This window comes from Mesoplodon densirostris, chromosome 11, assembly GCF_025265405.1.
Source record: "Mesoplodon densirostris isolate mMesDen1 chromosome 11, mMesDen1 primary haplotype, whole genome shotgun sequence".
In the NCBI taxonomy this organism is placed as follows: domain Eukaryota; kingdom Metazoa; phylum Chordata; class Mammalia; order Artiodactyla; family Ziphiidae; genus Mesoplodon; species Mesoplodon densirostris.
Genome location: NC_082671.1, coordinates 77165497 through 77188845, shown reverse-complemented (window position 1 = coordinate 77188845; position 23349 = coordinate 77165497). Strand labels below are relative to the sequence as shown.

At 41.8% G+C, this 23349-nt stretch overlaps 1 protein-coding gene across 2 annotated transcripts in view; it reads left to right on the top strand.

Moving 5' to 3' along the window:
• The first annotated feature begins 857 nt into the window (after positions 1-857).
• Positions 858-23349, top strand: part of C11H12orf75 (chromosome 11 C12orf75 homolog) — a 39545-nt gene continuing 17053 nt past the window's right edge. For both annotated transcript variants that reach the window (XM_060113273.1, XM_060113274.1), the window contains exons 1-2: positions 858-1136; positions 16464-16488. In XM_060113273.1, coding sequence (XP_059969256.1) covers positions 1091-1136; positions 16464-16488 — 71 coding nt within the window. In that variant the 5' untranslated portion in view covers positions 858-1090. The remainder of the gene's footprint in view (positions 1137-16463; positions 16489-23349) is intronic.

Below are 23349 nucleotides of genomic sequence, written 5' to 3'. Positions count from 1 at the left end.
GGTAGAGATGAACCGGTTTGCAGGGCAGAAATTGAGACACAGATGTAGTGAACAAACGTATGGACACCAAGGGGGGAAAGTGGCAGGGGGTGGTGGTGGTGGTGTGATGAATTGGGAGATTGGGATCGACATTTATACACTAATATGTATAAAATGGATAACTAATAAGAACCTGCTGTATAAAAAATATATAAAATAAAATTCAAAAAAAAAGAGAGAAATAAGTGGTCTCTTTATCTTCTATCCCAACAGGACTCAGCTCATCTTTGCTCCTGCCATTATCTTTATCTTGGAGTATCTGTCCACAGGGGACAGATTCCAGCTGCTCAGCCTGGGGCCCATCTATCTCCTGCCTCAAGGTTCTGGATCCAGGTCATCACAATTGTGGCAGATATTCATTTTAAAGTCGAGTAGGTTAATATGAACAACATGGGAAGACTTATGTTGTAACTGTGGATGGGGGAACAGAGCTGCATTGGTTTTCTGTTAGAGCAGAAATGGATTTCGGTGTTGGCTTCAGTCTGTAACATATTTTGGGCGCCCACTGTGCTCAAAACAGCTGTTCCCTGACACTTCCTCTCCTCCCCACATCCTGGCGCAGGGAGGGGAAGTGGCAAAAAGGAAGAAAAGGCAAAGAGGATGTGGAAGGCAGGCAGGTGGGCAACCTCTGCCGTCCAGCCTCACTCTCCAGCCCGCACCGGCCGCGCCTCTCGGCCCCGCCCTCGCCCCAACCTACTTTAAACTCCCGCCCCCTCTTAAGGGCGACCAATGCCCAGCCGGGGAGCCCGCAGGAGGCTGAGGATTGGCCGGCGCCGCGGTTGCCCAGGTGACGGGTGGGTCCTGCTGGGTCCCAGAGCCGGGCGGGGCGGGGGCGAGGGTTGCCCGGTGGTTTCCGTCCCGGCCCGCCCAAGCCTGCGGCGCCCAGGTTTGCGCCCGGCGGTAGCTGGAGGGGCCTGTCCCCGCGCGCCCCTCTGCCCAGCGCGTTTTTTGCCGGCCTCCCGCTAGGGGCGCGACGCCCTCCGCCTCCGTCTCCGCCCCCAGGATCTGCGGCTGCCAGCTTCCGAGCGCGGCTTCCCCGGACGGCGGCGCGATGGGCTGCGGGAACTCCACCGCCACCAGCGCGGGCGCGGGCCAAGGTGAGCGCGGCGGGCGGCTGGGGGCGCGGTGACGGCGACTCGGGGGCTGTGGGGAGCTCTGCAGGGCGGGCCGCCTCTGCGGGAGAGGCCAGGAGAGAGGCGGCGAGAAGGAAGGATGCAGGGACCTCGGGCAGGGAGGGCGAGCAGCCCCCTCTCCCCGTCCCCATTTTCGGGAGAGGAGCCGACCGTCCGGTTTTGAAAGACCGAAAGCAGGGCATGTCCCCCCTGTGCGGGGGGCGGTCGCGCCGGGACGAGGCGAGCCTGCAGAGCGATCCTGCGGAGGGAGCGCGGGGAGTCCTGGCGGCGGGGCTCCCCTGCAGCGCGTAGACCCGGAACCCTCCTGGGAGAGAGGGTTCCTACTCGTGGCCGGCGTCCGCTCCCCCTCGTCTCGCAGTCGCTCCCGCAGGCCTCGCCCCCAGCCCCTCGGAAGCCAGAGGCTGCACCTGGAAAAGTGCAGCAGAACAATTCAGTACTTTTTTGCGGGGAGGGGGGTGCTAGTGCGTTGGTAAGAACTGCAGACAGGGCTCTAAAAATTCATCCGAGTCTGTCTTGATGCTTAAGACCCGCTGGGCTGCTTGTACGATTTCTCTGAGAACCTGCAGTATTGAGGATGCTTTAGAATATGTGTGACAGAGCTTTAATATTAGCAGTGATCTGTTCGTATATTTTTCATTTAAAAAATAAAAAATATTAAAAGTTCTGTTTACACCTCTTCATTTTGTTGATTGGCAGGGGAAGTGTTCTACAGATTTCCGCAGTCAGCCAGGCTTTGTATCGAGTGACTTATTCCAAAACTCAACAGTTCTCTTTGACCCAGCTAGTGTCTACTGATTTACGAGTCTGGATCTGTTTTGAGTAATATCTGCTGACCTATTTTGGTGTCTTTTGGATAAAGAACTCATATCTCATCCAGTTGAGATCAATCAGATGCCACATTCCATCCTAGCCAGCAAATGGGAACAGCGCTCTGATGCTGCAGTATTTCCTAGGCGGGCGTGGATGCCCTGTCAATGACTTTGTGACCTTGGGTCTGTCACTTCCCTTAACCCAGGCCTCCTGGAAGATGTAGTTTAAAATTTAAGCCTTTTTCATTTATTTAAAGTTTATTTTGATGTTCACGTATGGGATCAGATATGGAAATCTGCTCATTTAATTGGCCAAGTTTGTTATTCCTCTTTGGCTGTCAGTGACCACACAAATGGAATATTTTAAGAAACGGTGCTAAAATATGTGGGATTCTAGTCCTAGAGCTTTGAATGAACCCAGGTAATAATTCATTGAAAAGTTTATCTCTTGCAGGTAACTTTTACCATCGCGAATTAAATTCTCAGTCTTGTGATAGGCAGAGAGCCACTGGGGAACACATTTTTCAATTCCTGTAATAGTGATGTAGGTTAGTTAGCTTAGTTAGTGCCTTAAGGCAAGGACAGGATTCTAACTTGAGAGTGGCCAGAGAGCTCTGCGTGGAAACCTGGAACAGTGTCAAGGCCATATCCTGCACCAGGAATTACAATTGACTCTCGAACAACATGAGGTTGACCTGTACAGGTCCACTTATACACGGATATTTTTCAATAGTAAATACTATAGTACTAGACGCTCTTTGGTTGTTTGAATCCGAGGACGTGGAACTGTGGATATAGAGGGCTGACCATAAGTTGTACTCGGATTTTCAACTCTGTGGAGGGTTGAGGCCCCTAACCCCTGCGCTGTTCAAGGGTCAAGTGTATATCTCTCAATCTAACATGCACTGTGGCCCTATGACTTCCACTGCATGTTCACCCTACTTTTTTTTTTTTTTTTTTTTTTCTGTACATGGGCCTCTCACTGTTGTGGCCTCTCCCGTTGCGGAGCACAGGCTCCGGACGCGCAGGCCTAGCGGCCATGGCCTATGGGCCCAGCCGCTCCGCGGCATGTGGGATCCTCCTGGACCGGGGCACGAACCCGTGTCCCCTGCATCGGCAGGCGGACTCCCAACCACTGCGCCACCAGGGAAGCCCCACCCTACTTTTAAAAAGGTTAAGAACCATTAACCACAATACACAAAAAAGGAAATCATAGGAAGGATTTGTAACAGATTTCCTTTAAAGTGGAGCTAGTTTACTCCATTTACATTTTTGTTTATTAATGAACTGCTTGTCAGGTTTGGGGATAGAGGGAGGAGTTCCACTGCTAAACCAGAATGATGATAAGGGAGCTCTGCAATGGTAAGGTAAGAAATAGAGAAAATATAATCCTCTTTACAAATATTTGGTTGACCTTCCCCCCACCCCCAGGAGCACATCCCTTATTATGTAAAGGGAAATACAGTTATATTGAAAAAAACCATTCCAAGTGCATGTCTTCTTGATGAGTAGCCTCACTTTTGTTCATGAAGGACAGCTCCTGTAAGAGCGTGCTGTTCTCTCCTCAAGCTCGTTCTTTGCTAAAAATTACTGTATGTTCAGAGCAGAGCAAGATACTGAGGGCAGACTGTAAAACATGAGGGAGGAGAAAACATTTGAGTTGGGAGTTGTTGCATCACTTCTTTGATGGCTCTGCCCTTGTCTCTGAGAAGTCATCCCCCAAACATTTCTCTGCTAGTGAGTCCAGCTGGCTAGCTTCGGGATTTGTTCATTGTTATTTTGAAAATTTCTATCAGCTGGTGGTAGGACTTCTGTTTCAGAAAGGAGGAGAGATGGAAGGTTAAGAAAAAAGTTCAGAGAAAGATGGTGGCCAGGTGCTGAACTTGAGTCTGGAGAGTGAGGCTCAAGCTTGACATGGGCACTGTGCTGGCTGTGTTACTGTGGGCATTTCATTTTACTTTTTTGTACTGTAATTATTATATAGTAGTAGAAAATACCACGTTGAAGGTGAAATGGTTTTCCTTGAATATTTTTCTATAAGAACATGGCAAATCTACTTTCAGAGGATGCATTTGCACTTTATAATAATGCCCCCAACCTGAAATCTCCATTGTAAGCCCTGTTTTTACTACCTAAGTAATTCAGGTAAAACCAGATAATTGTTTCTCTTTTCCCTGAGCTATTTGGACAACTGCTTTTCTTGGCTTTTGTCTGGTGAAATTGGTTTCTATGACAAATTGGTATTTAGTGGTGTACTTGAGTAAATTTGATTCTGTATGTCCAACATGTGGAAAAACTAAAATGCAGTACAATGGTCAAATGGCCGGAAGGAATCAGATCATTCAGCCCCTAGATAATTCAGGTTAGATTTCCTTTATAGTAGATTTCTAACTCTAAGCTTGTACAGAGTCCACCTCTATGTGCAAAGCTTTGTACTCTTTTAGGAAATTTTAGGGCAAAGGTAGGGGCAGCCAGCAAGGGATGATTGTAGAATGAAATCAAACGTTCCCCCTCTTAAGAAGCTGATTATCTAGGTAGGAAGGTTAACCATTTGAGAACAGTTGCAAAGCAAAGTGTAGTAGAATATACATCGAACGTCCAAATGCCCAGGAGATGTTGAATAAGATGCTAGTTTAATCAGAGAAGTCTTTGGGGAGGAGTCAAGCTATCAGTGCTTCAGTGTAGATGGGATAATGAGAACCATTCTGCTTACACAAGCGCTCTCTCCATTCTAATGTTTTAATAAGATCACCCTCTCAATGTAGGAATTTGATTTTTCCCAGCCTAGAATTATACAAGGACTTCTTGTATTTTCCATTCATTGAAGATTCAGTACATTTTTCCTGCACAGTGTAGAGTCTAGACACTAAACTGTAGAGAAACATCTGGGTTAAAGAGTCCATTTTTAAAAATTGAAGTATAGCAGATTTATAACATTTTGTTAATTTCTGCTGTACAGCAAAGTGATTCAGTTATACATATATATACTTTTTTATATTCTTTTCCATTATGGTTTATCTCAGGATATTGAATATAGTTCTTTGTGCTATACAGTAAGACCTTGTTATTTATCCATCCTATATATAATAGTTTGCATCTGCTAACCCCAAACGCCCACTCCATCCCTCTCTCACCCTCCCTCCCCCTTGGCAACCACAAGTCTGTTCTCTATGTCTGTGAGTCTGTTTCTGTTTCATAGGTAGGTTCATTTGTGTCATATTTTAGATTCCACATATAAGTGATATCATATGGTATTTATCTTTCTCTTTCTGACTTATAAAGAGTCCATTTTTAAGGAGTTGCATTTGCTATAGGGCAGGGAGCTTTTGCTTTCTGTGTGTTTTTCTCTGCTCTCCGTCCCCACCACTCTCTCACTCAGCAATCAGATTCTCTATCCGTTTGTTTTTCCTTGAATGTATTCTCTAATTAGGCTGAGACATGAACACCCTTGCATTTGAACTGATGATCCACAACAGGTCAGTCGTATCCTGTATACAGTCATATATGTAGATTGTTGAGCAAGTCTGTAATGTAAACCAGAAAGTCCTATTTTATGTGAACCAGAAAATCCCTTCAAAGTTTGGACGGTTCCAAATATCTACAAGAGCCTATTTCGATGCAGGCTATTTTGCAGGCTGTAGAAGCTTTTTGCAGGGCAGAGTCATTTCAGAAGTGTTCTGCTCATGGTAGTTGACTGAATTGGTGAGTTGTAGGTTTTCTACCAGAGATGTGTAACTGGCAGCTATCTGACCATAGCTTACTACTAGAATGTTTCTATAATGGTTCTTCTGTTATTTATATACTAATAGTCTGAGAAGGCATGGAGGAGGAATTTAACAATTCTTTAGCCTATTTTATCAGTGTACCCAGGGAGTTACTCTAATTCTTTTGGGTCCAATTACTTAGGTTAGTTATCTCCTTATCCTCAATTAGATAGGTAATTGCATTCTCTTCTTTTGCTGTAGCTGTATGGTCCGGCCTTAATCTACATCTGTAAATGGTTTGGTAGTATAAAAATTCTTCCGGGGCTTCCCTGGTGGCGCAGTGGTTGAGAGTCCACCTGCCGATGCAGGGGAAACGGGTTCGTGCCCCGGTCTGGGAAGATCCCACATGCCGCGGAGCGGCTGGGCCCGTGAGCCATGGCCGCTGGGCCTGTGCGTCCAGAGCCTGTGCTCCGCAACAGGAGAGGCCACAACAGTGAGAGGCTCACATACCGCAAAAAAAAAAAAAAAAAAAAAAAAAAAAAAAAAAAATTCTTCCACTGTGCTCAGCATTAGTCCAGGCCATGGGGGGGGGGGGAAATAATACAAAATTTTGCTGATATCATCAAAGAAGTCATTAATATCTTGTGCTACTTCCCCCCAAGTCACTTAGGTCCCAGCCCCACCATCCTTCTTTCTGTTCTTTATGCTGAACTCATTCTTGTTTTCTATCTGTTTGAAACACTCTTTGCTGGAGAGCTGATATTTTGTTAATTTATTTATTGTCTTTTTTGTTCCCCTTCCCCAAAGGTAGGCCTCATGAGAGCCTCGCACATCTTGTTCACAGCTGGACTCAGCCTCTAGACCAATATCCAAACTTTCAATGGAATTTTTAGGGTCTTAAAATTTTTTCTTTTGTTGAATGAATAACTATATTGGGGAAACAAAGAAGGTGTAAAATTGAGTCTTAAATTTTCATCATGTACCCTGTGACTGATGTAACACTGGAGGGAACGAAATAAAACCTTAAGCAATCAGGGAAGCCTGCTTGGAGGAGGTGGGACTCGATTTGACTTTGAAGAATAGGTAGGATTTGAATAAGCAGAAAACGGAAGGGAGGGCATTTTTAGAGCAGTATGAAAACATAGGGACAGAAATGGGTTCGGTGCATTTCAGGGCAGTGAGAAGTCTGGCCTGACTGGGTTAGTAGTTCATGTTGGTTGCGGGATGTTGGAAGTAAGAACAGTTAGGATGGGGGTGAGGAGGACAGAGAGGCAGGAAGGCCTCAGCATTGAGAGGAGGCACTGAGCCAAAAAATCCTAGTTTGAATCCTGCTTTCATCATTTATCAGCTGCATGACCTTGGGCCACTTGCTTAAACTGTCTGTACCTTAGTTTCCTCAGCTGTAAAATGGGAGAGTAGTTATAGAACCTACTCAAGATTAAATGAGTTAATATATGTAAAGTGCTTAGAGCAGTGCCTCATGTAAGTACTCAGTATTCTATTTATTATTAATATAGGGAAAGACATTCATGACTGGTATAGAAGGAAAGAGCGAGCATGTAGAGTGACATAATTTAATGCTGTTGTCAGGAGTGAGTGAAGTGAGAGGGCCGTCGGTGAGTGATGGAGGTATTGATGTCAGGGACCCCTGGAAGCCAGCTAGGCGGAGGATGGGCTGCATGTGAGGGAGGAAGGGGAAGGGAGAAGGAAAAATGAACCCAAACTGTTAAAGCCTGGGCGACTGGGAGATGGTACTTCCTCTAAAGGAAGGTAAGAGGATGCAGGCGATCCATATACTCTTGGGTGTACCGCGTTTGACGTGATGTGAATGATGAGGGGTGTGGAAACGCCTCTGCTCAGACAGTTACCACTGATGCAGCAGAATCAGGAGGTTCACTTGTTCCAACTCCCCAGAATCGATGTTGCAACCATGTGAATGGTTCATGCAGGTGACCCAAGTGAATGACCCAAGTTCTGCCGTGAGCCATTTACAGCTCAATCTAGACATGGCTTAAATTATAGCAGCTAACTGTCAATGTGTTATTTTATGTCTGTACTTATATGGCTACCTTTATTTATTAATTTTTACCTGCTGAAAGCATAGCTACTCAGCAAGGACAACCTGTAAGCAAAGAGCTTTTCTGTAAGAGCTTCCACGTTCATTAACATAATTTTATTTGCAGTAACATGGATGGACCTAGAGGGTATTATGCTAAGTAAAATAAGTCAGACAGAAAATGACAAATACTCTATGTTGTCACTTACATGTTGAATCTAAAAAATGAAACAAATGAATAACTATAACAAAACAGAAACAGATTCACAGATACAGAAAACAAACTAGTGGCTGCCAGGGGTTGGCGGTGGAGTTACGGGTGAAATAGATGGAGGGGATTAAGAGGTACAAACTACCAATTATAAAATAAGTAAGTCACAGGGATGTAAGGTATAGCACAAGGAATATAGTCAATAATATTTTAATAAGTTTGGTGCATAATCTATAAAAATATTGAATCCTATGTTCTTCTACACCTGAAATATAATATTATAAGGCAACTATACTTTAAAAAAATTATATTTCTAGGACACGTTGACCTGAATTTTTTTCTCCATTACTGAAGAAATGACTTATGAATCTGTATCTCTTATTGGCTTATTAAAAAATAAACACTGCTTTAGATGAACTAAAGAGCTGTTGTTCTCCTTCTTTGGGCCAAATTGAGACTATGACATAGTTTTAGAACTATTATGGGTCAGAGGAGACGTAGCAAGCTGTCAGAATTAGAGGGAACTCTGTTTATTTTTCTGTAGTTATGTTTATACAGTTCTCAGAGGGACATTTTTCTTTTATAAAACAAATAAAGAGTAAAATGTTTCTGCATATTTTTATTATTTCCCATGAGAGCCATAATCATTTATATTTCTGATGATTTATGCTGAAAGAAGAGTGATTTGTAAATCTTTAGTACCTTTTAGAAATTCTTCATATACATAATTTTATTTTTTGGTGTGTGTGTTTAAATGATCACTACTCAGTCTGAACAAGGAGACATGATTTAATATGTAATTTAGCAATTCATTTACTTGTGAATATTTCCAGTATGTTACATGAAAGCTATAAAGTGCATAGAGAACAGTGATGAAAAAGGCATTAATAGACTATATTCTCTAATGTACAGATGTATGTGACCTTTTTTTTTTTTTTTTTTTTTTTTTTTTTTGCGGTATGCGGGCCTCTCACTGCTGTGACCTCTCCCGTTGCGGAGCACAGGCTCCGGACGCGCAGGCTCAGTGGCCATGGCTCACGGGCCTAGCCTCTCCGCGGCATGTGGGATCTTCCCGGATCGGGGCACGAACCCGTGTCCCCTGCATCGGCAGGCGGACTCTCAACCACTGCACCACCAGGGAAGCCCCAGATGTATGTGACCTTTTAAAAGAGATAAATATTTTCTTTGTATTAGAATTTGGCACATGTAAGGAAACTCATAACAATAAATGTATGACTCTGAACAATATTGAAAACATACTGAGCAGTACAGCTCAATCTTTTTAACTTATAAGACTGATTAGATTGCAAAGGTTTCTGTCTATAGAAACCAAGATGTTATAAATATCTACTTAATATCACTGAACTGATGTAGTATCTTGCAGCTGGCTTTCTCATGCACAAGGAATAAAGTTTTGTCTGTGTTTGCAGAATGTATGATATGTCATATTAAACTTAATTCTCCCCCAAGATTAATTTTGCTATGTATTACTTTTCAAAAGGGAATTTCTGTTTTTGGAGAGGTGGAGGAGGCCAGGGATGAGGAGGTGTAGTGGGTTGAATGGTGACCTCTAAAAAGATATGTTCACGTCCTAATCCCTGGAATGTGTGAATGATATCTTGTTTGGAAAAAGGGTCTTTGCAGGTATAATTAAATGAAGAATTTTGAGATGAGGACATCATCCTAGATTGTCTGGGTAGGCCCTAAATCCAGTGATAAGTTTCCTTATAAGAGACAGACGAGGAGAAGACGGAAATACAGAGAGAAGGTGGTGTGAGGACAGGTGTAGAACAGAAAATGCACTATGTGGCCACAAGCCAAAGAATGCCAAGGAGGGCCCATTGCCACCAGATGCTAAGAGGCCTAGAACGGATTCTCCCCTGGAGCCTCTGTAGGGAGCTGGGAACTCCTGACACCTTGATTTTGTACTTCTGGCCTCCAGAATTCTGAGAGCAAGTATTTCTGTTATTTAAGCCACCCAACTAGTGGTGATTTGTTACAGCAGCCCTGTGGAACTAATACACAAGGCTTTTTCTGCACTTGTTCTGGAAATGGGATAAAATAAGAAAATATAGTTTACAAACTATACCTGGAGTGTAAATAATTATTTGCTGAAGCAAATACAGCACAATTTAATCTTGGTGTGATTCATAAAGCATTTCAAGGTTGTGCAGGGGGTACTCGAGTTTTATAAAACATGAAGAATATCTGAGAGGTTTATTCCCTCCATATGCTCTCCACTTCTCCAGTTCTCGGACACCAACTGGGCTGTCCTACCATCCAGTTCAATTCGGATGCTTCTACCCGGAGTTAGTGTCTGTCACCACAGGTTTGAGGGCTCAGTCCCCCGAGATGGTCTCACCTCAGATGCCAGTAGCAAGGATCAGGTCCCCAGCTTACTTGCATTGCCATCTGACTTGGCAGCAAATTTGGGGGTTCTCACAGCCCCCCTCCTCAGATTTGACAATTTGCTAGAATGCCTCACAGAGTTCAGGAAGGCACTTTCCTTACTGGTTTAAAGATACCAGTTTCTTATAAAGGACACAAACGAACAGCCAGATGAAGAAGTACAGAGGACATGTTAAGGGTCTCAGAGGCAGGGGTCTCCGTCTCCATGGAGTTGGAGGCTGCCCCCTCCTGGCACATGGATGTGTTCAACTCAGAAGCTCTCTGAACCCTGTCCTTATAGGGATTTTTATGGAGGTTTCACTACATAGGCATGACTGTTCAAATCATTGGCCATTGCTGATTAACTGAATCTCCAGCCCCTCTCTTTTCCCAGGAGGACAGGGAATGGGGCTGAAAGTTCCAAGCTTCTAATCAAGCCTTGCCTTTTCTGGCGACCAGCTCCCGTCCTGAAGCTGTCTAGGGGCTGCCAAGAGTCTCCTCATTGGAATGAAATAGGCTCCTATCACCCCTATCTCTCAGGAAATTCCAAGGGTTCTAGAAGCTCTGTGCCAGGAATGGGGAACAAAGATCAAATATCTTTCTATGACTGCTCAATATCAGATTAAGTTTTTTAAATGTTTAAAATAAATTGCATTTGCTGTGCATTTTAAAGTGACTGAGGCTTTTGACTTGGAGAATCATGAATACAATTTTAAAATCTTTTGACGAAAAGTATTGATAAAAGGTATAGACTTCCCTGGTGGTCCAAAGGTTAAGACTCCACGCTCCCACTGCAGGGAGCACAGGTTCGATCCCTGGTCGGTGAATCCCACGTGCCATGTGGAGCGGCCAAAAAAAAAAAAAAAAAACGAACGGTATACATAATCACGGTGAATGAAGTGATATTGTGAACAAGCAATAATCTTTAAGTGTTAAAGAAACAGTTACATTCAGAAGGAAATATTCTTCTTTACATACCCTAACCATTTACAATTTTTGTCACTGGAACTGTATATGATACTTTTCTGAGAGCAGACCTTCCCCCCTTCTACTTTTTAGGAAGATATTTAAAATTATAATTATCAGTACTACAATTTAGGAAAATAGTCATTAAATCTTTTTTTTTTTTTTTTTTTTGCGGTACGCGGGCCTCTCACTGTTGTGGCCTCTCCTGTTGCGGAGCATAGGCTCCGGACGCTCAGGCTCAGTGGCCATGTCTCACGGGCCCAGCCGCTCCGCAGCATGTGGGATCTTCCCAGACCGGGGTACGAACCCGCGTCCCCTGCATCGGCAGGTGGACTCCCAACCACTGCGCCACCAGGGAAGCCCCATTAAATCTTTTGACTGACAAAAATTCTAATGGTCTATATATTTTGTGGTGCTTTTATCCCACAAGAAACATTTTTACCTTGCCTCCCTTATATTAAGGTACCACGGCTATGTTCAAATAGTAAAGAGTCATTTTGGCAGGAAATGAAGTGGTACTAACAGGAACGAATGTTCTATCCCAGACGGCTTGAAAGAAGTAGCTACACCACTATAAATATTTGTTCAATAAATGATGAATCACATGAACCATAAACATAACTTAAAGCAAATGGGATTTTGGCACTATCTGAATAGTTGTAGTCAAAGGATCTTTTGCATGAATTATCTAGAGAAGAACTCTCCGTCTGGTTAATTATAATCAATACATAGGTGAAGTGTGATTAAAATGTTGCACTGAGGGTAATCAGAATTTTTCTTCTATTTCTAATAATTTTATGATTTTATACTTTTGCAGAACAAAGAGATATTTCACATTTTATATGCTTAGATATTCTGATAGTTTTGCTGACGGTTTCAACAATTACAGTCGTCTTTGTTTTTCCTTTTTCTCTGTGAAGCTGTGTGTTGGGAGTCGTGTTCTCCCTGCCCTGATTATAAGCTTATCATTAACCCCCTGCTACCTTGCTCCTAAGAAGATGCACATCTTCCCTTTTATAAAGATGGAGTGTACATTACAATCATATGTATATACTGGATTTCGTGTTTTTGACTTCTTGGCCTCCTTCACTTTGCAGTTATTAAATAGACGGTGCCCTTTAAATGAGGGACATTTAAGAACAGAAGAAATGGCCTGCTGACTTCCTTCTGGAAGGTAGTACCTGGCATCTGCCTTGAGCCTGCTGGGATGTTAGATGGTGAACCCAGCAGGGAAGAGGCCGTAAGGGTGCCTGGAGCCTCAAGGTGCAGTCAAGGTGAAGTGGATGCAGGGTTGCTGGTGGCTGATTAAAATAGGTACTGAGGAGGCAACGCTGTTTTGGCTGTTTTGAAGCGAATTTCACAGCCATTTCTTGTACTTTGTCTTCTCAGCTGCCTTTGTCGGCCCAGTATTAGAAACTGAAGCTGGGTGAACTAGTGACTGTCAAACAAATACTGGAGCAGGAATTTTACTTGGGTCTTCTGCCTTCCAGTTCCACTCTGTTCTTTCCCTACCACCCTGCTGCCATTCCCTGAGACACAGTGGGGCGGCTTCTGTCTGCTGTGCCCTCCCCGTGGATTGTGCTCGATGGCCCTTCATCTCTAAAGGCCCAGCACTCATGACCCATCATGATCGCTTTCTTCTCTCTGTAAGACATTACAGAATCAGTTCCCAACACCTCCGGTTCTCCCTTCCCCTGAGTGCAGCAACCCCCCAATCATTCCCTGTCCTTTTCCATGAAAATGAAAATAAGAAAATGAGGATATTTATTTTCTTTTTAGACTTTCTTCCAGATTCTCATGCTTGTTTTGACTCTGAAATAAAACGTTAATTTTTATGGGTTTTTGGTGGCACTAATCCTTTATTTTTACCTATCAAAACACTCCACTGTTCTTATGTTAAGGTTTTTAAAATTTTAGGATTTTTTTTTTTTTGGTTTTATGATCTCAGATTCCAAAGCAGTTTTTATTTATATAATTTTAATGAGAATTGTGGAACAGAAATGTTACTCTTCCCTGAGTAAAGACTCAAGTTTGTTACAAAGTTCAGGTTTGGTCAAAGCCTTAAAATAATTTATCTGAGACATAGTCTTGATTACCTTTATGCTCTGCTTTGAATTTGCAGAATTATAGATCCTAGATTAATATCACTGGGGTACAGTTTTTACAATTTTGGCAATAACTTTTTTGCAGACTTATTTGTTTATTTTGTAGCACATTTTCCTTTATTTTCACAGAAGTTAATTTAATTCCCATTTCATAGATATGGAAATTGAGATATTAAGGAAACTGTGACTGCTAATAATAACAACTTAGCTATTTTTATGTGCCAGACTTTGTGCTGTTTACATCTTTTTATAATTTTTAAAATTTATTAAATTTTTTTTACTGAGGTGTCATTGACATATAACATTGTACTGGTTTCAGGTGTACAATGAAATGATTCCATATTGGTATACACAGTGAGATCATCACCACAATAAGTCTAGTTACTATCTGTCACCATGCATAGTTAACTTTTAGGATTTACTGTCTTGGCAACTTTCAAGTATGCTCTACAGTATTATTGACTGTTGTCACTGTGCTGTACATGACATCCCCATGACTTATTTATTTTAGAGCTGGAAGTTTGTATCTCTTGACCCCTGTCACTTGTTTTGCCCATTCCCTAACCCACCTCCCCTCTGGCAACCACCATTCCTTTCTCTGTATCTTTGATTTTTGTTTTGTTTTGTTTTGTTTTTTAGATTCCACATATAAGTGAAACCACATGGTATGTGTCTTTCTCTGACTTATTTTGCTTAGCATAATTCTCTCAAGGTCCGTCCATGTTTTCGCAAATGGCAAGATATCCTTCTTTTTATTATGGCTGAGTAAAATTCTATTATTCTAGCCTCATATATATAGGTATATCTATATATATCTCACATCTCCTTTATCCATTTATCCAGCAATGGACACTTGTTTTCAATCTTGGCTATTGTGGATAATGCTGCAATGAACATAGGGGTGTATATATCTTTTTGAATTAGTGTTTTTGTTTTCTTTGGATAAATACCCAGGAGTAGAATTGCTGGATCATATGGTAGTTCTATTTTAAATTTTTGAGCAACTTCCATACTGTTTTCTGTAGTGGCTGCACCAATTTACATTCCCACCAACAGTGTGCACTGGTGTCCCCTTTTTTCCAGATCACTTACCAATACTTGTTATTTGTTGTCTTTTTGATAGTAGCCATTCTAACAGGTGTGAGGTGATATCTTGTGGTTTTTATTTGCATTTCTCTGATGATTAGTGATATTGAGCATCTTTTCATGTGCCTGTTGACCATCTGTATATCTTCTTTGGAAAATGTCTATTCAGATGTTTGTGCATTTTAAAATCAGGTTGGTTTCTCTCTCTCTCTCTCTTTTTTGCTATTGAGTTTCATGAGTTCTTTATATATTTAGAATATTAACCCCAATCAGATATGTGATTTAGAAATATTTTTTCCCATTCAGTAGGTTGTCTTTTCATTTTGTTGATGGTTTCCTTTGCTGTGCAGAAGTTTTAAAATTTGATGTAGTCCCACTTGTTTACTTTTGCTTCTGTTGCCTTTGCTTTTGGAATCAGATCCAAGCATTAATTTCCAAGACTGGTGTCAAGTAGCTTACCACCTGTGTTTTCCTCCAGGAGTTTTTATGGTATCAGGTCTTACATTTAAGTCTTTAATCCATTTTGTGTTAATTTTTGCGTATGATGTAAGATAATAGTTTAGTTTCATTCTTTTGCATATGACTGTCCAGTTTTCCTGACACCATTTATTGAAGAGACTGTCCTTTCCCTATTGTATATTCTTGCCTCATTTGTTGTAAATTAATTGACCATGTATGCATGGGTTTATTTTTGGTTTCTCTAGTCTGTTCCATTGATCTGTGTACCTGTTTTTTGCCAGTACCATACTGTTTTGATTACTATAGCTTTGTCATATAGTTTGAAATCAGGGAGCATGATGCCTCCAGATTTGTTCTTTTTTTTTTTTTTTTTTTTTTTTTTTTTTTTGCGGTATGCGGGCCTCTCACTGTTGTGGCCTCCCCCGTTGCGGAGCACAGGCTCCGGACGCGCAGGCTCCGGACGCGCAGGCTCAGCGGCCATGGCTCACGGGCCCAGCCGCTCCGCGGCATATGGGATCCTCCCAGACCGGGGCACGAACCCGTATCCCCTGCATCGGCAGGCGGACTCTCAACCACTTGCGCCACCAGGGAGGCCCTCCAGATTTGTTCTTTCTCAAGATTGCTTTGACGATTCAGGGTCTCTTGTGGTTCCATAAAAATTTTAGGATTATTTGTTCTATTTCTTTGAAAAATGTCATTAGTATTTTGATAGGGATATACATCTTTTAAAGAACTTCACAATAACCTTCGAGAAAGGTATTCTTATTTTCCTCATTTGACACAAGAGGGAAGTGAGGTTTTAAGGGATTAAAGTATACTTAATGCCATTTGGCTTGTAAAGTTGGAACCAAGTTCTGTATTGTTCAGGTAAGGATATTAGGGGAAGGAAGTGCAGATGGAACTGTGCTATGGGCAGAGAATCTGTGTTAAGTGATAGGACTGGGGTCCAAAAGAGATGGGTTGTTTTTGGCACGTGAGTGAGAAGCAGAAATGAGAGGGTTCAGTAGCAAATAGAAGCAGAGTTAGAAATATATGTTATTCCTTTTGGAGCTGGGCTGGCATCCTTTAGTATCGCTAATTCATTTAGGACATCACCTCCATTTTGTCTTGTGACTTTGCTTTACTTTATGATTAGTACATAATGTGACTTGTAACAGTTCCATGTAGGTACTAGCTTAGAAAAGAAAATATTTCTCAAATCTGTCAGTTTCCTAATCTGCTCATCTGTAAAATGAGCAGATTAGTTTGGGCTGTCTGTAAAATCCCTTTCAGAAACAACACCTTATAATTTATAGGAATTGTTAAAAATGGGCAGAATAAATTCTAAACCGAAGATTTGGATTTTATGATTTTCCTACTCTCCTTTTCTTTTTTTAAGATGATCTTTCAAAAAATCATATTCTCAACTCATCTCTTATAAAATATTATTTTAGTTGGGTATTGGGCTTAAGATTTTTGTAGCAATACTATCAAGATAATGGAAAGCTATCTTTTTCTTTTTTTCTAGGCCCTGCAGGAGCAGCTAAAGATGTGTAAGTACTTAATATTATGATTTTCTAAACTCTTTCTGAGGAAGACACTGTTTTCATGGTTATGACCTTTAGATATGTAGGTTTGGCTGAAAAGACATGGAAGTACTTTCTGTACTGAGCAAAAATTAAGATTATCATTTGGTTTATAACTAAAGGGCTGTTTGAAGAATGGGTTTATTTGTGACTTTTCATTTTAGCATTTCAGTTGCCCTAGCATTTTAACTCAGAACTTTAAGAAAGGGAAATGTTTAACTCTGTTTCTCTACCAGCTTGTGTAGAGATTTCTTCTAATTGCAAGCAAGTGATTATGGGAGAATTAAGCACCTAGCTCCTATGACTATGCAACATCTTAGAGTTTAGCCCGTGAGGAGGGCCTGGAGCCAAGCGTTTACCAAATGCACACTGAATCGTTTTAAAGTCGATAATTAGACGTTTGAGTGAATGTATATGACCATTCAAGGTAGTCAATACTGAGTTGAACTTCAGACCACAGGACCCTTTCAGTGTTTCCATCATGCCCCTTCTTTGCATCTTCCTACCTCAAATCTAGGTATAGTAAGCACATTGCAGTAGTTCACTATTTAAGAGTGTTTGTGGCACAGGAAACTGTATTCAATATTCTGTAATAAACTATAATGGAAAAGAATATGAAAAAAATATATAACTGAATCACTTTGCTGTATACTACAAACTAACACAACATTGTAAATCAACTATACTTCAGTGAAAAAAATAAATAAAAATAAAAATGAGCAGTTCTGGAAAAAAAAATAAAGTGCCATTAGGGAGCTGGACATTGGGATTGGGGGAGGGAGAAGGTGGGGATGGAGAACCCCAAGAACGACAACAACAAAAAGAGTGTTTGCGGTCACTCCATGGATTGTGGAATCAACCTCGGCCCAAGCCACCCCAGTTGGTTTGGATGTCAGGACCAGTGGCGCCACACACACACCAAGAGGGTAGGAAAAGATGTATTGCTCACATAGTGAGGCTCTCTGGGGAGAGCAGGGTGGCTCCCGAACTGGTCCATTCAGTCTGAGTGAAGGAAGGGGTGAGCAGCTTTGGTTTTTATTGGGAGTGGGGCTGGGGTGAGGGCTCCTGCGCATGGGCAGAGGAGTGCCTGGCTGTATCTTCCCCGCCAGCACACATGTATGAGTTCCCAGCTTTCTTAAAGGCTTTCACAGCTGGGGCAAATGGAGTGGTGGGCCTTAAAAGCTTTCGTCAAAAGCAGAGTCAGCCTTTTTTTTTTTTAACTGTAAAAAGGAATCTGGAGAAGATTAGAATAGGGTTGTAAATTTTGGGGGGAATTAAATAAGCTTTTTATATGGGACTTTCAGTACAAAGGAGGCAGTATAGAATGCTTCAGTGTCCTGGTTGCAGTGGTTGAGTTTATTACCAAAACGTTTAGCAACAATGTGTTCAGCATCCTTACCTGTTCCTGTTATTGCAGTATCTGGGTCTCTCTTCAGTCTCTCCCTCCCCTTTCTATATGTTGTTGCCAGATTAATCCCCTGCCCTTTTAGGCCCTCCACTCCCAACTTCTGATTAGTCTCCACTGCCCACAGGATTGAGCCCAGAATCCTTTGGGAATAGGAAGCCCCTTTAGGTTTCAGCCTTTAGGGGGAAGGAAACCCTGCAGTTAGAGAGTGAATGAGGCCAAGGACCCAGAGGTGAGCTGAAGTCCTGCTCTGAGACCACTCTCAGCATCTCAAACTGACCTCCTGTTTTCTGTCTTGGCTCCTTGTTTTTTTTTTTTTTTTTTTTTTTGCTGTTTCCTCTGCCTGGAATGGCATTTTCCCCAATTCTGTCTGTAAAAATTCTATCTCTATTCTCCTGGGTTTATATCTTATCCTTTATGAGAAGAACTTCCTGGATCTCTCTACTGAATATGTCTTCCTCTTCTGAACTTTTAACAGCAGCTTGGACCTGTCTTACGGTATGTCATATTGGGCTTATAATGTTATTTATCTCCTTGTCTTTTCTCCCTTGGGAATTAAGAGAAGTCCCCTCTAGTTAATGGTATCGTGCTGTGGACATAGTGTTTAACAAATGAATTCCATCATTTCTCTTTAAGGAGAGATTGATTTCATGACTTCCTCTTTCTTTCAGAAGCATGGAAATTTCTAAGAAGATTTAGTGATACCTTTGTGGACATTTTGTCAACATTAACTACTCCAGGACATGAGATGCCATTTAACTACTTTCTAAAATCCTGAATTCTCTAGAATTTAAACTTTCTGTGACTTTGTGTACCTCATAGGTTCTATAAATAAAAAGATGTAATTTTACTCAGTAAATGACCCTTTAAAAAATAAATATGGTAGGGGCTTCCCTGGTGGTGCAGTGGTTGGGAGTCCGCCTGCCGATGCAGGGGACATGGGTTCGTGCCCCAGTCTGGGAAGATCCCACATGCCGTGGAGCGGCTGGGCCCGTGAGCCATGGCTGCTGAGCCTGCACGTCCGGAGCCTGTGCTCCGCAATGGGAGAGGCCACAACAGTGAGGCCCGCGTACCGCAAAAAAAAAAAAAAAAAAAAAAAAGGTAAATTTAATTGGAAAAAATTGAAGAATATTATAGTATTATTTTTCCTTGCACAAAAGGTATACTCAAACCCTTTTTTAAGAAAAAATCAGAAGCTATAGACTTATAAATCTTGACTGTAACATTAGGGGGGGTGCTATGAAACTAGGGGGTGCCATGAAAGGAGCTAAGAAATTAAGACAATTTAAACTTATATTATGAAGATTTAAATTTTTTCTTTTTGTTTTAAATCTGAAGACACTGATTTCCAGGCAAAAGAAGTGGCCAAACTCACGTAATGGATGCTAAGAGTACGGAACTTCAAATAGGGCAACCACCATAATGTACAGACCACATAAAAGTCTTTTGGGGGAAATTATGATTGTTTTTTAGAAGTCAGAAACGTTATGATTACTCCCTTAATATATAATAAAAATCAGTTCTCTAGGGAAGGTTTGGGATTTTTACTATATCTCCACTTACCTGTTTATTTGCCTGTTTTCTATAGGCAAGAAGCCAGGATTTAATAACAAATAAAATGATATTTCTGCCCTGAAGTAGGTCATTGGCTACTGGGGACCAAAATACAGTGTGATTTTAAGTGTTAATTATTAAAATAGTCAAAATTTAATGCTTGTCTGGGTCTTGAAGGGTGAGCAAGAATTTGTGTAGGAAGGAGAAGAATGGCAACCCAGGGCAGGAGAAAGAGCACGAAAAGAGGCACATGGGTACAGAGAGCCCCAGCTCTTCTGGGAAGTCAACCAGTCTGCCCTGAGCCTGTGGTGTAGGCTCAGCAGAGGTGGAAGATGAGGCTGGTGGGCTGGAGCCGGCTTCGGGGGTGCCTTTGGTGCCAGGCGGGTCATTGTACTTGATTTTTATATGCATTCAAGAGCCATTCAGAATTTTAAGGTGGGGAATTACATGACTGTGTTTGAGCTTTAGGGTGATGACTCCCAAGGCAGTGGGATATGTGAGATGGGGGAGGGGTGGAGGCACAGGGGATTAATGGCGCTGAGGCCACGAGAGGGTTAGACAGCAGACAGGACACCGGAAAGGAGCAGAGGTGGTGTGTTCAAGGTGCACCTGGAAATACAATTGATAAGACCTGTTGAATGACTGAATGGGGAAGGAAAGGAAAGGAAAATGTGAGGCGAAGATGACCCTGTGGTTTCAAACTTGAGCCAAGGGAAGGGATGGCTGATGATCCAAAGAGATCACATGAGCTAAAGGGAGAAGAGAAGCCAGTGCATGTAGAGCGATAGCCACACTGGTCACTTGGGGGACTGTGGTTTCAGTTGGGTGATGTGAGTTCTCTGATGGAGTCAGGGTGAAAGCGAACTTAGGAGTGAGGAGGTGATGCCTGGTCTTTTGTTTTACAACAAAAAGGCAGTAAGGGATAGAAAGATGTTAGTAGCTTAAAGAGGAAGCATATTTCAAGAAATACATTTCTTTTTTTTTTTTTTGGCCACACCGTGTGGCTTGTGGGATCTTAGTTCTCCAACCAGGGATTGAAACCCGTGCCCCCTGCAGTGGAAGCACAGAGTCTTAACCACTGGACCACCAGGGAAGTCCCAAGAAATATATTTGTTATAAAAGGAATACTAAGGAAGTTCAGAAAGTATGGAAAAACATTTTTTTTTAAAAAAAGAAAAAATCAGCTATTATCCTCCCACCAGAGACAATCATCATTAATATTTTACACTGTTTTCTTCCGTTTCTTTGTGATTATTTCTGCCTAGTTATGTGTATGGATGATTTTGTATATTGAGGTCTGTTTTTCTTTTTCTGTTTATTTTTTATATGGAGGAGAGGTAGGTGTGCCCGTAGGCAAAAGGGTAGGAGCAAGTTGAGTACGAAGAGCTGAGGGTAGTTTGGGGAGGTGTTATCTGTGTGACTGAGGGAGTAATCAATGTACATAGATCGTAGGACATGCAAGAAGGATTAAAAACATAGAAGGGTCCCCTTAGCAACTTGAGATAAGGAGGAAAGCATGGGTGAAGATATATAGAAATTTAATCATCATAAGACAGACCCACATGTATATCAGGGAGTGAGACTTTCTTTTTTCTCTCTCTCTCTTTTCAAAAATAAATCACAGTAGACTAACATGCAGAACAAAACAGAAGTGAATTCAATGTGATGACATTTGGCTATTTTCACAAACCTGCGAATCAACCATGCTTTTATTTTTTATTTTTTTTAACATCTTTATTGGAGTATAATTGCTTTACAATGGTGTGTTAGTTTCTGCTTTATAACAAAGTGAATCAGTTACACATATACATATATCCCCATATCTCCTCCCTCTTGCGTCTCCCTCCCTCCCACCCTCCCCTTCCCAACTGTCTAGGTGGTCACAAAGCACGAGCTGATCTCCCTGTGCTATGCGGCTGCTTCCCACCAGCTATCTATTTTACATTTGGTAGTGTATATATGTCCATGCCACTCTCTCACTTTGTCACAGCTTACCCTTCCCCCTCCCCATATCCTCAAGTCCATTCTCTAGTAGGTCTGTGTCTTTATTCCCATCTTACCCCTAGCCATGCTTTTATTTTATTTCAGCGAATTATCTTAGCTATTTGGCACAAATAGGCCATGTTGGGATATTTTTGGTTGGAAATGGCAGAAGCCCAGTTTAAACTGGCCTAAACAAACAAACATAAAGGAATTTATTGGCATGTGTAACGGAAAACTTCCAGGGGTTAGGCCTTAGTCACAGCTGGATCCAGGTGATTGAATGACAGGAAGAAACTCTCATCTCTCCTTTCCTGTGTTTGGCTCCATGCTAAGGCAGCTTTCCCCCAGTGGTGATGGAGATGGCCAGTTTCTATCTCATCAGCTTAATAATTCCTGTAGAAAAAGAGCTTCTCTTTCCCCATAGATTGATCAAAAGTCCTAGGGCTAGGCTTTCACTGGCTAGGACGTGGGGTCAGGTGCCTCTCCCTGAACCAGTCAGTGGGCCAGGGGAACGTGGGCTCTCATTGGCCAGGCCTGTGTCACGTGCCCACTGCTGCAGCCAATCGGTGTCATTAACCTCACCTAACCATATGGCTAAACAGTGGGAGAGTGGTGATGCTGTTACCAGAATGGGAGAGAATTATAACTGGGCAGGCAGAAGAGAAGCAACTTCTCCATGTAGGTCACCTTCCATGTTATTTCAAAAAAATCTCTTGATTTTTAAGAATACATATATTCTATATATATGAATTTTCCAAATATATGTTGAATAACAAGTTGACTCAGATTTAATGTCTGCTGTTGAACATAAAAGCTCATGGGCACTCAATTTAAACAAGGTTATTCAAATACTTCTTTCACTTAAAACTTGTAAAGTGATATTTCATTAAGATTTTTTTCTGGACAAAGTAATTTTATTGTTATGGAAGGTAACAGCTATAGAGAAAAATATCTTGGAACGAGTTATCATAAAACACGCTGAAGGGACTTCCCTGGCAGTCCAGTGGTTGAGACTTTGCCTTCCAAGGCAGGGGGTGAGGGTTCAATCCCTGGTCGGGGAGCTGAGATCCCGCATGCCCCGAGGCCAAAAAACCCAAAATATAAATCAGAAGCAATATGGTAACAAATTCAATAAAGACTTTAAAAATGGTCCACATCAAAAAAAAAAATCTTTAAAACAACAACAACAACAAAAACATGCTGAAGCTCTGTCTTTTTTAAAACATGAAATTATGTATCTCTAATCTTGAGTTTCCTTGGAATTCTTTATAAATTTCTCGTGTCATATACACCCGTGTCAGCTGAGCCCTCTCCTAATTACAAGCCTGAGGGTATCTGACAGCCTTGTTTCTCCTCTGTGACATGGCAGGCAAGGCTGTCTTCTGAAGTGAGGTAGCATTGAAAAATTCTACCCGTCTTCTGTGGTGGAAGTAGCATTGAAAAAGCATGCATTTTGGAAGCAGACAGACCTGTGTTTAAACTGCTCTCCATCCTTTACTAGCTGTGTGATATTGTGTCTTAATCTTCTTCTCTGTAAAATTGGGATAATAATAACTGTTCACGGTAACCGTCTTCATCATTATCCTCATCATTCTCAATTTTAATGGCTCATCTTTATTGAGAACTGCATACCATAGAGTGATTTCCAGCACTTTAAGTACATTATCTCATTCAGTTCCCCCAACAGTCTGATGAAGACAGTAGTGCTCTTTCATTTTACAAATGAGGAGATGGGACACAGAGAGGTTAAGTAACTGCTTAATGGTTATGATGGTTATTAGTACAGTATATTCAGTTCCTAGGATAATACTTGGTATTATGTGTTGCTATCCTGCTCCCCCATCCTGCCCCCCTGCCCCCCGCCCGTAAATGGTAGCTAGAATTAT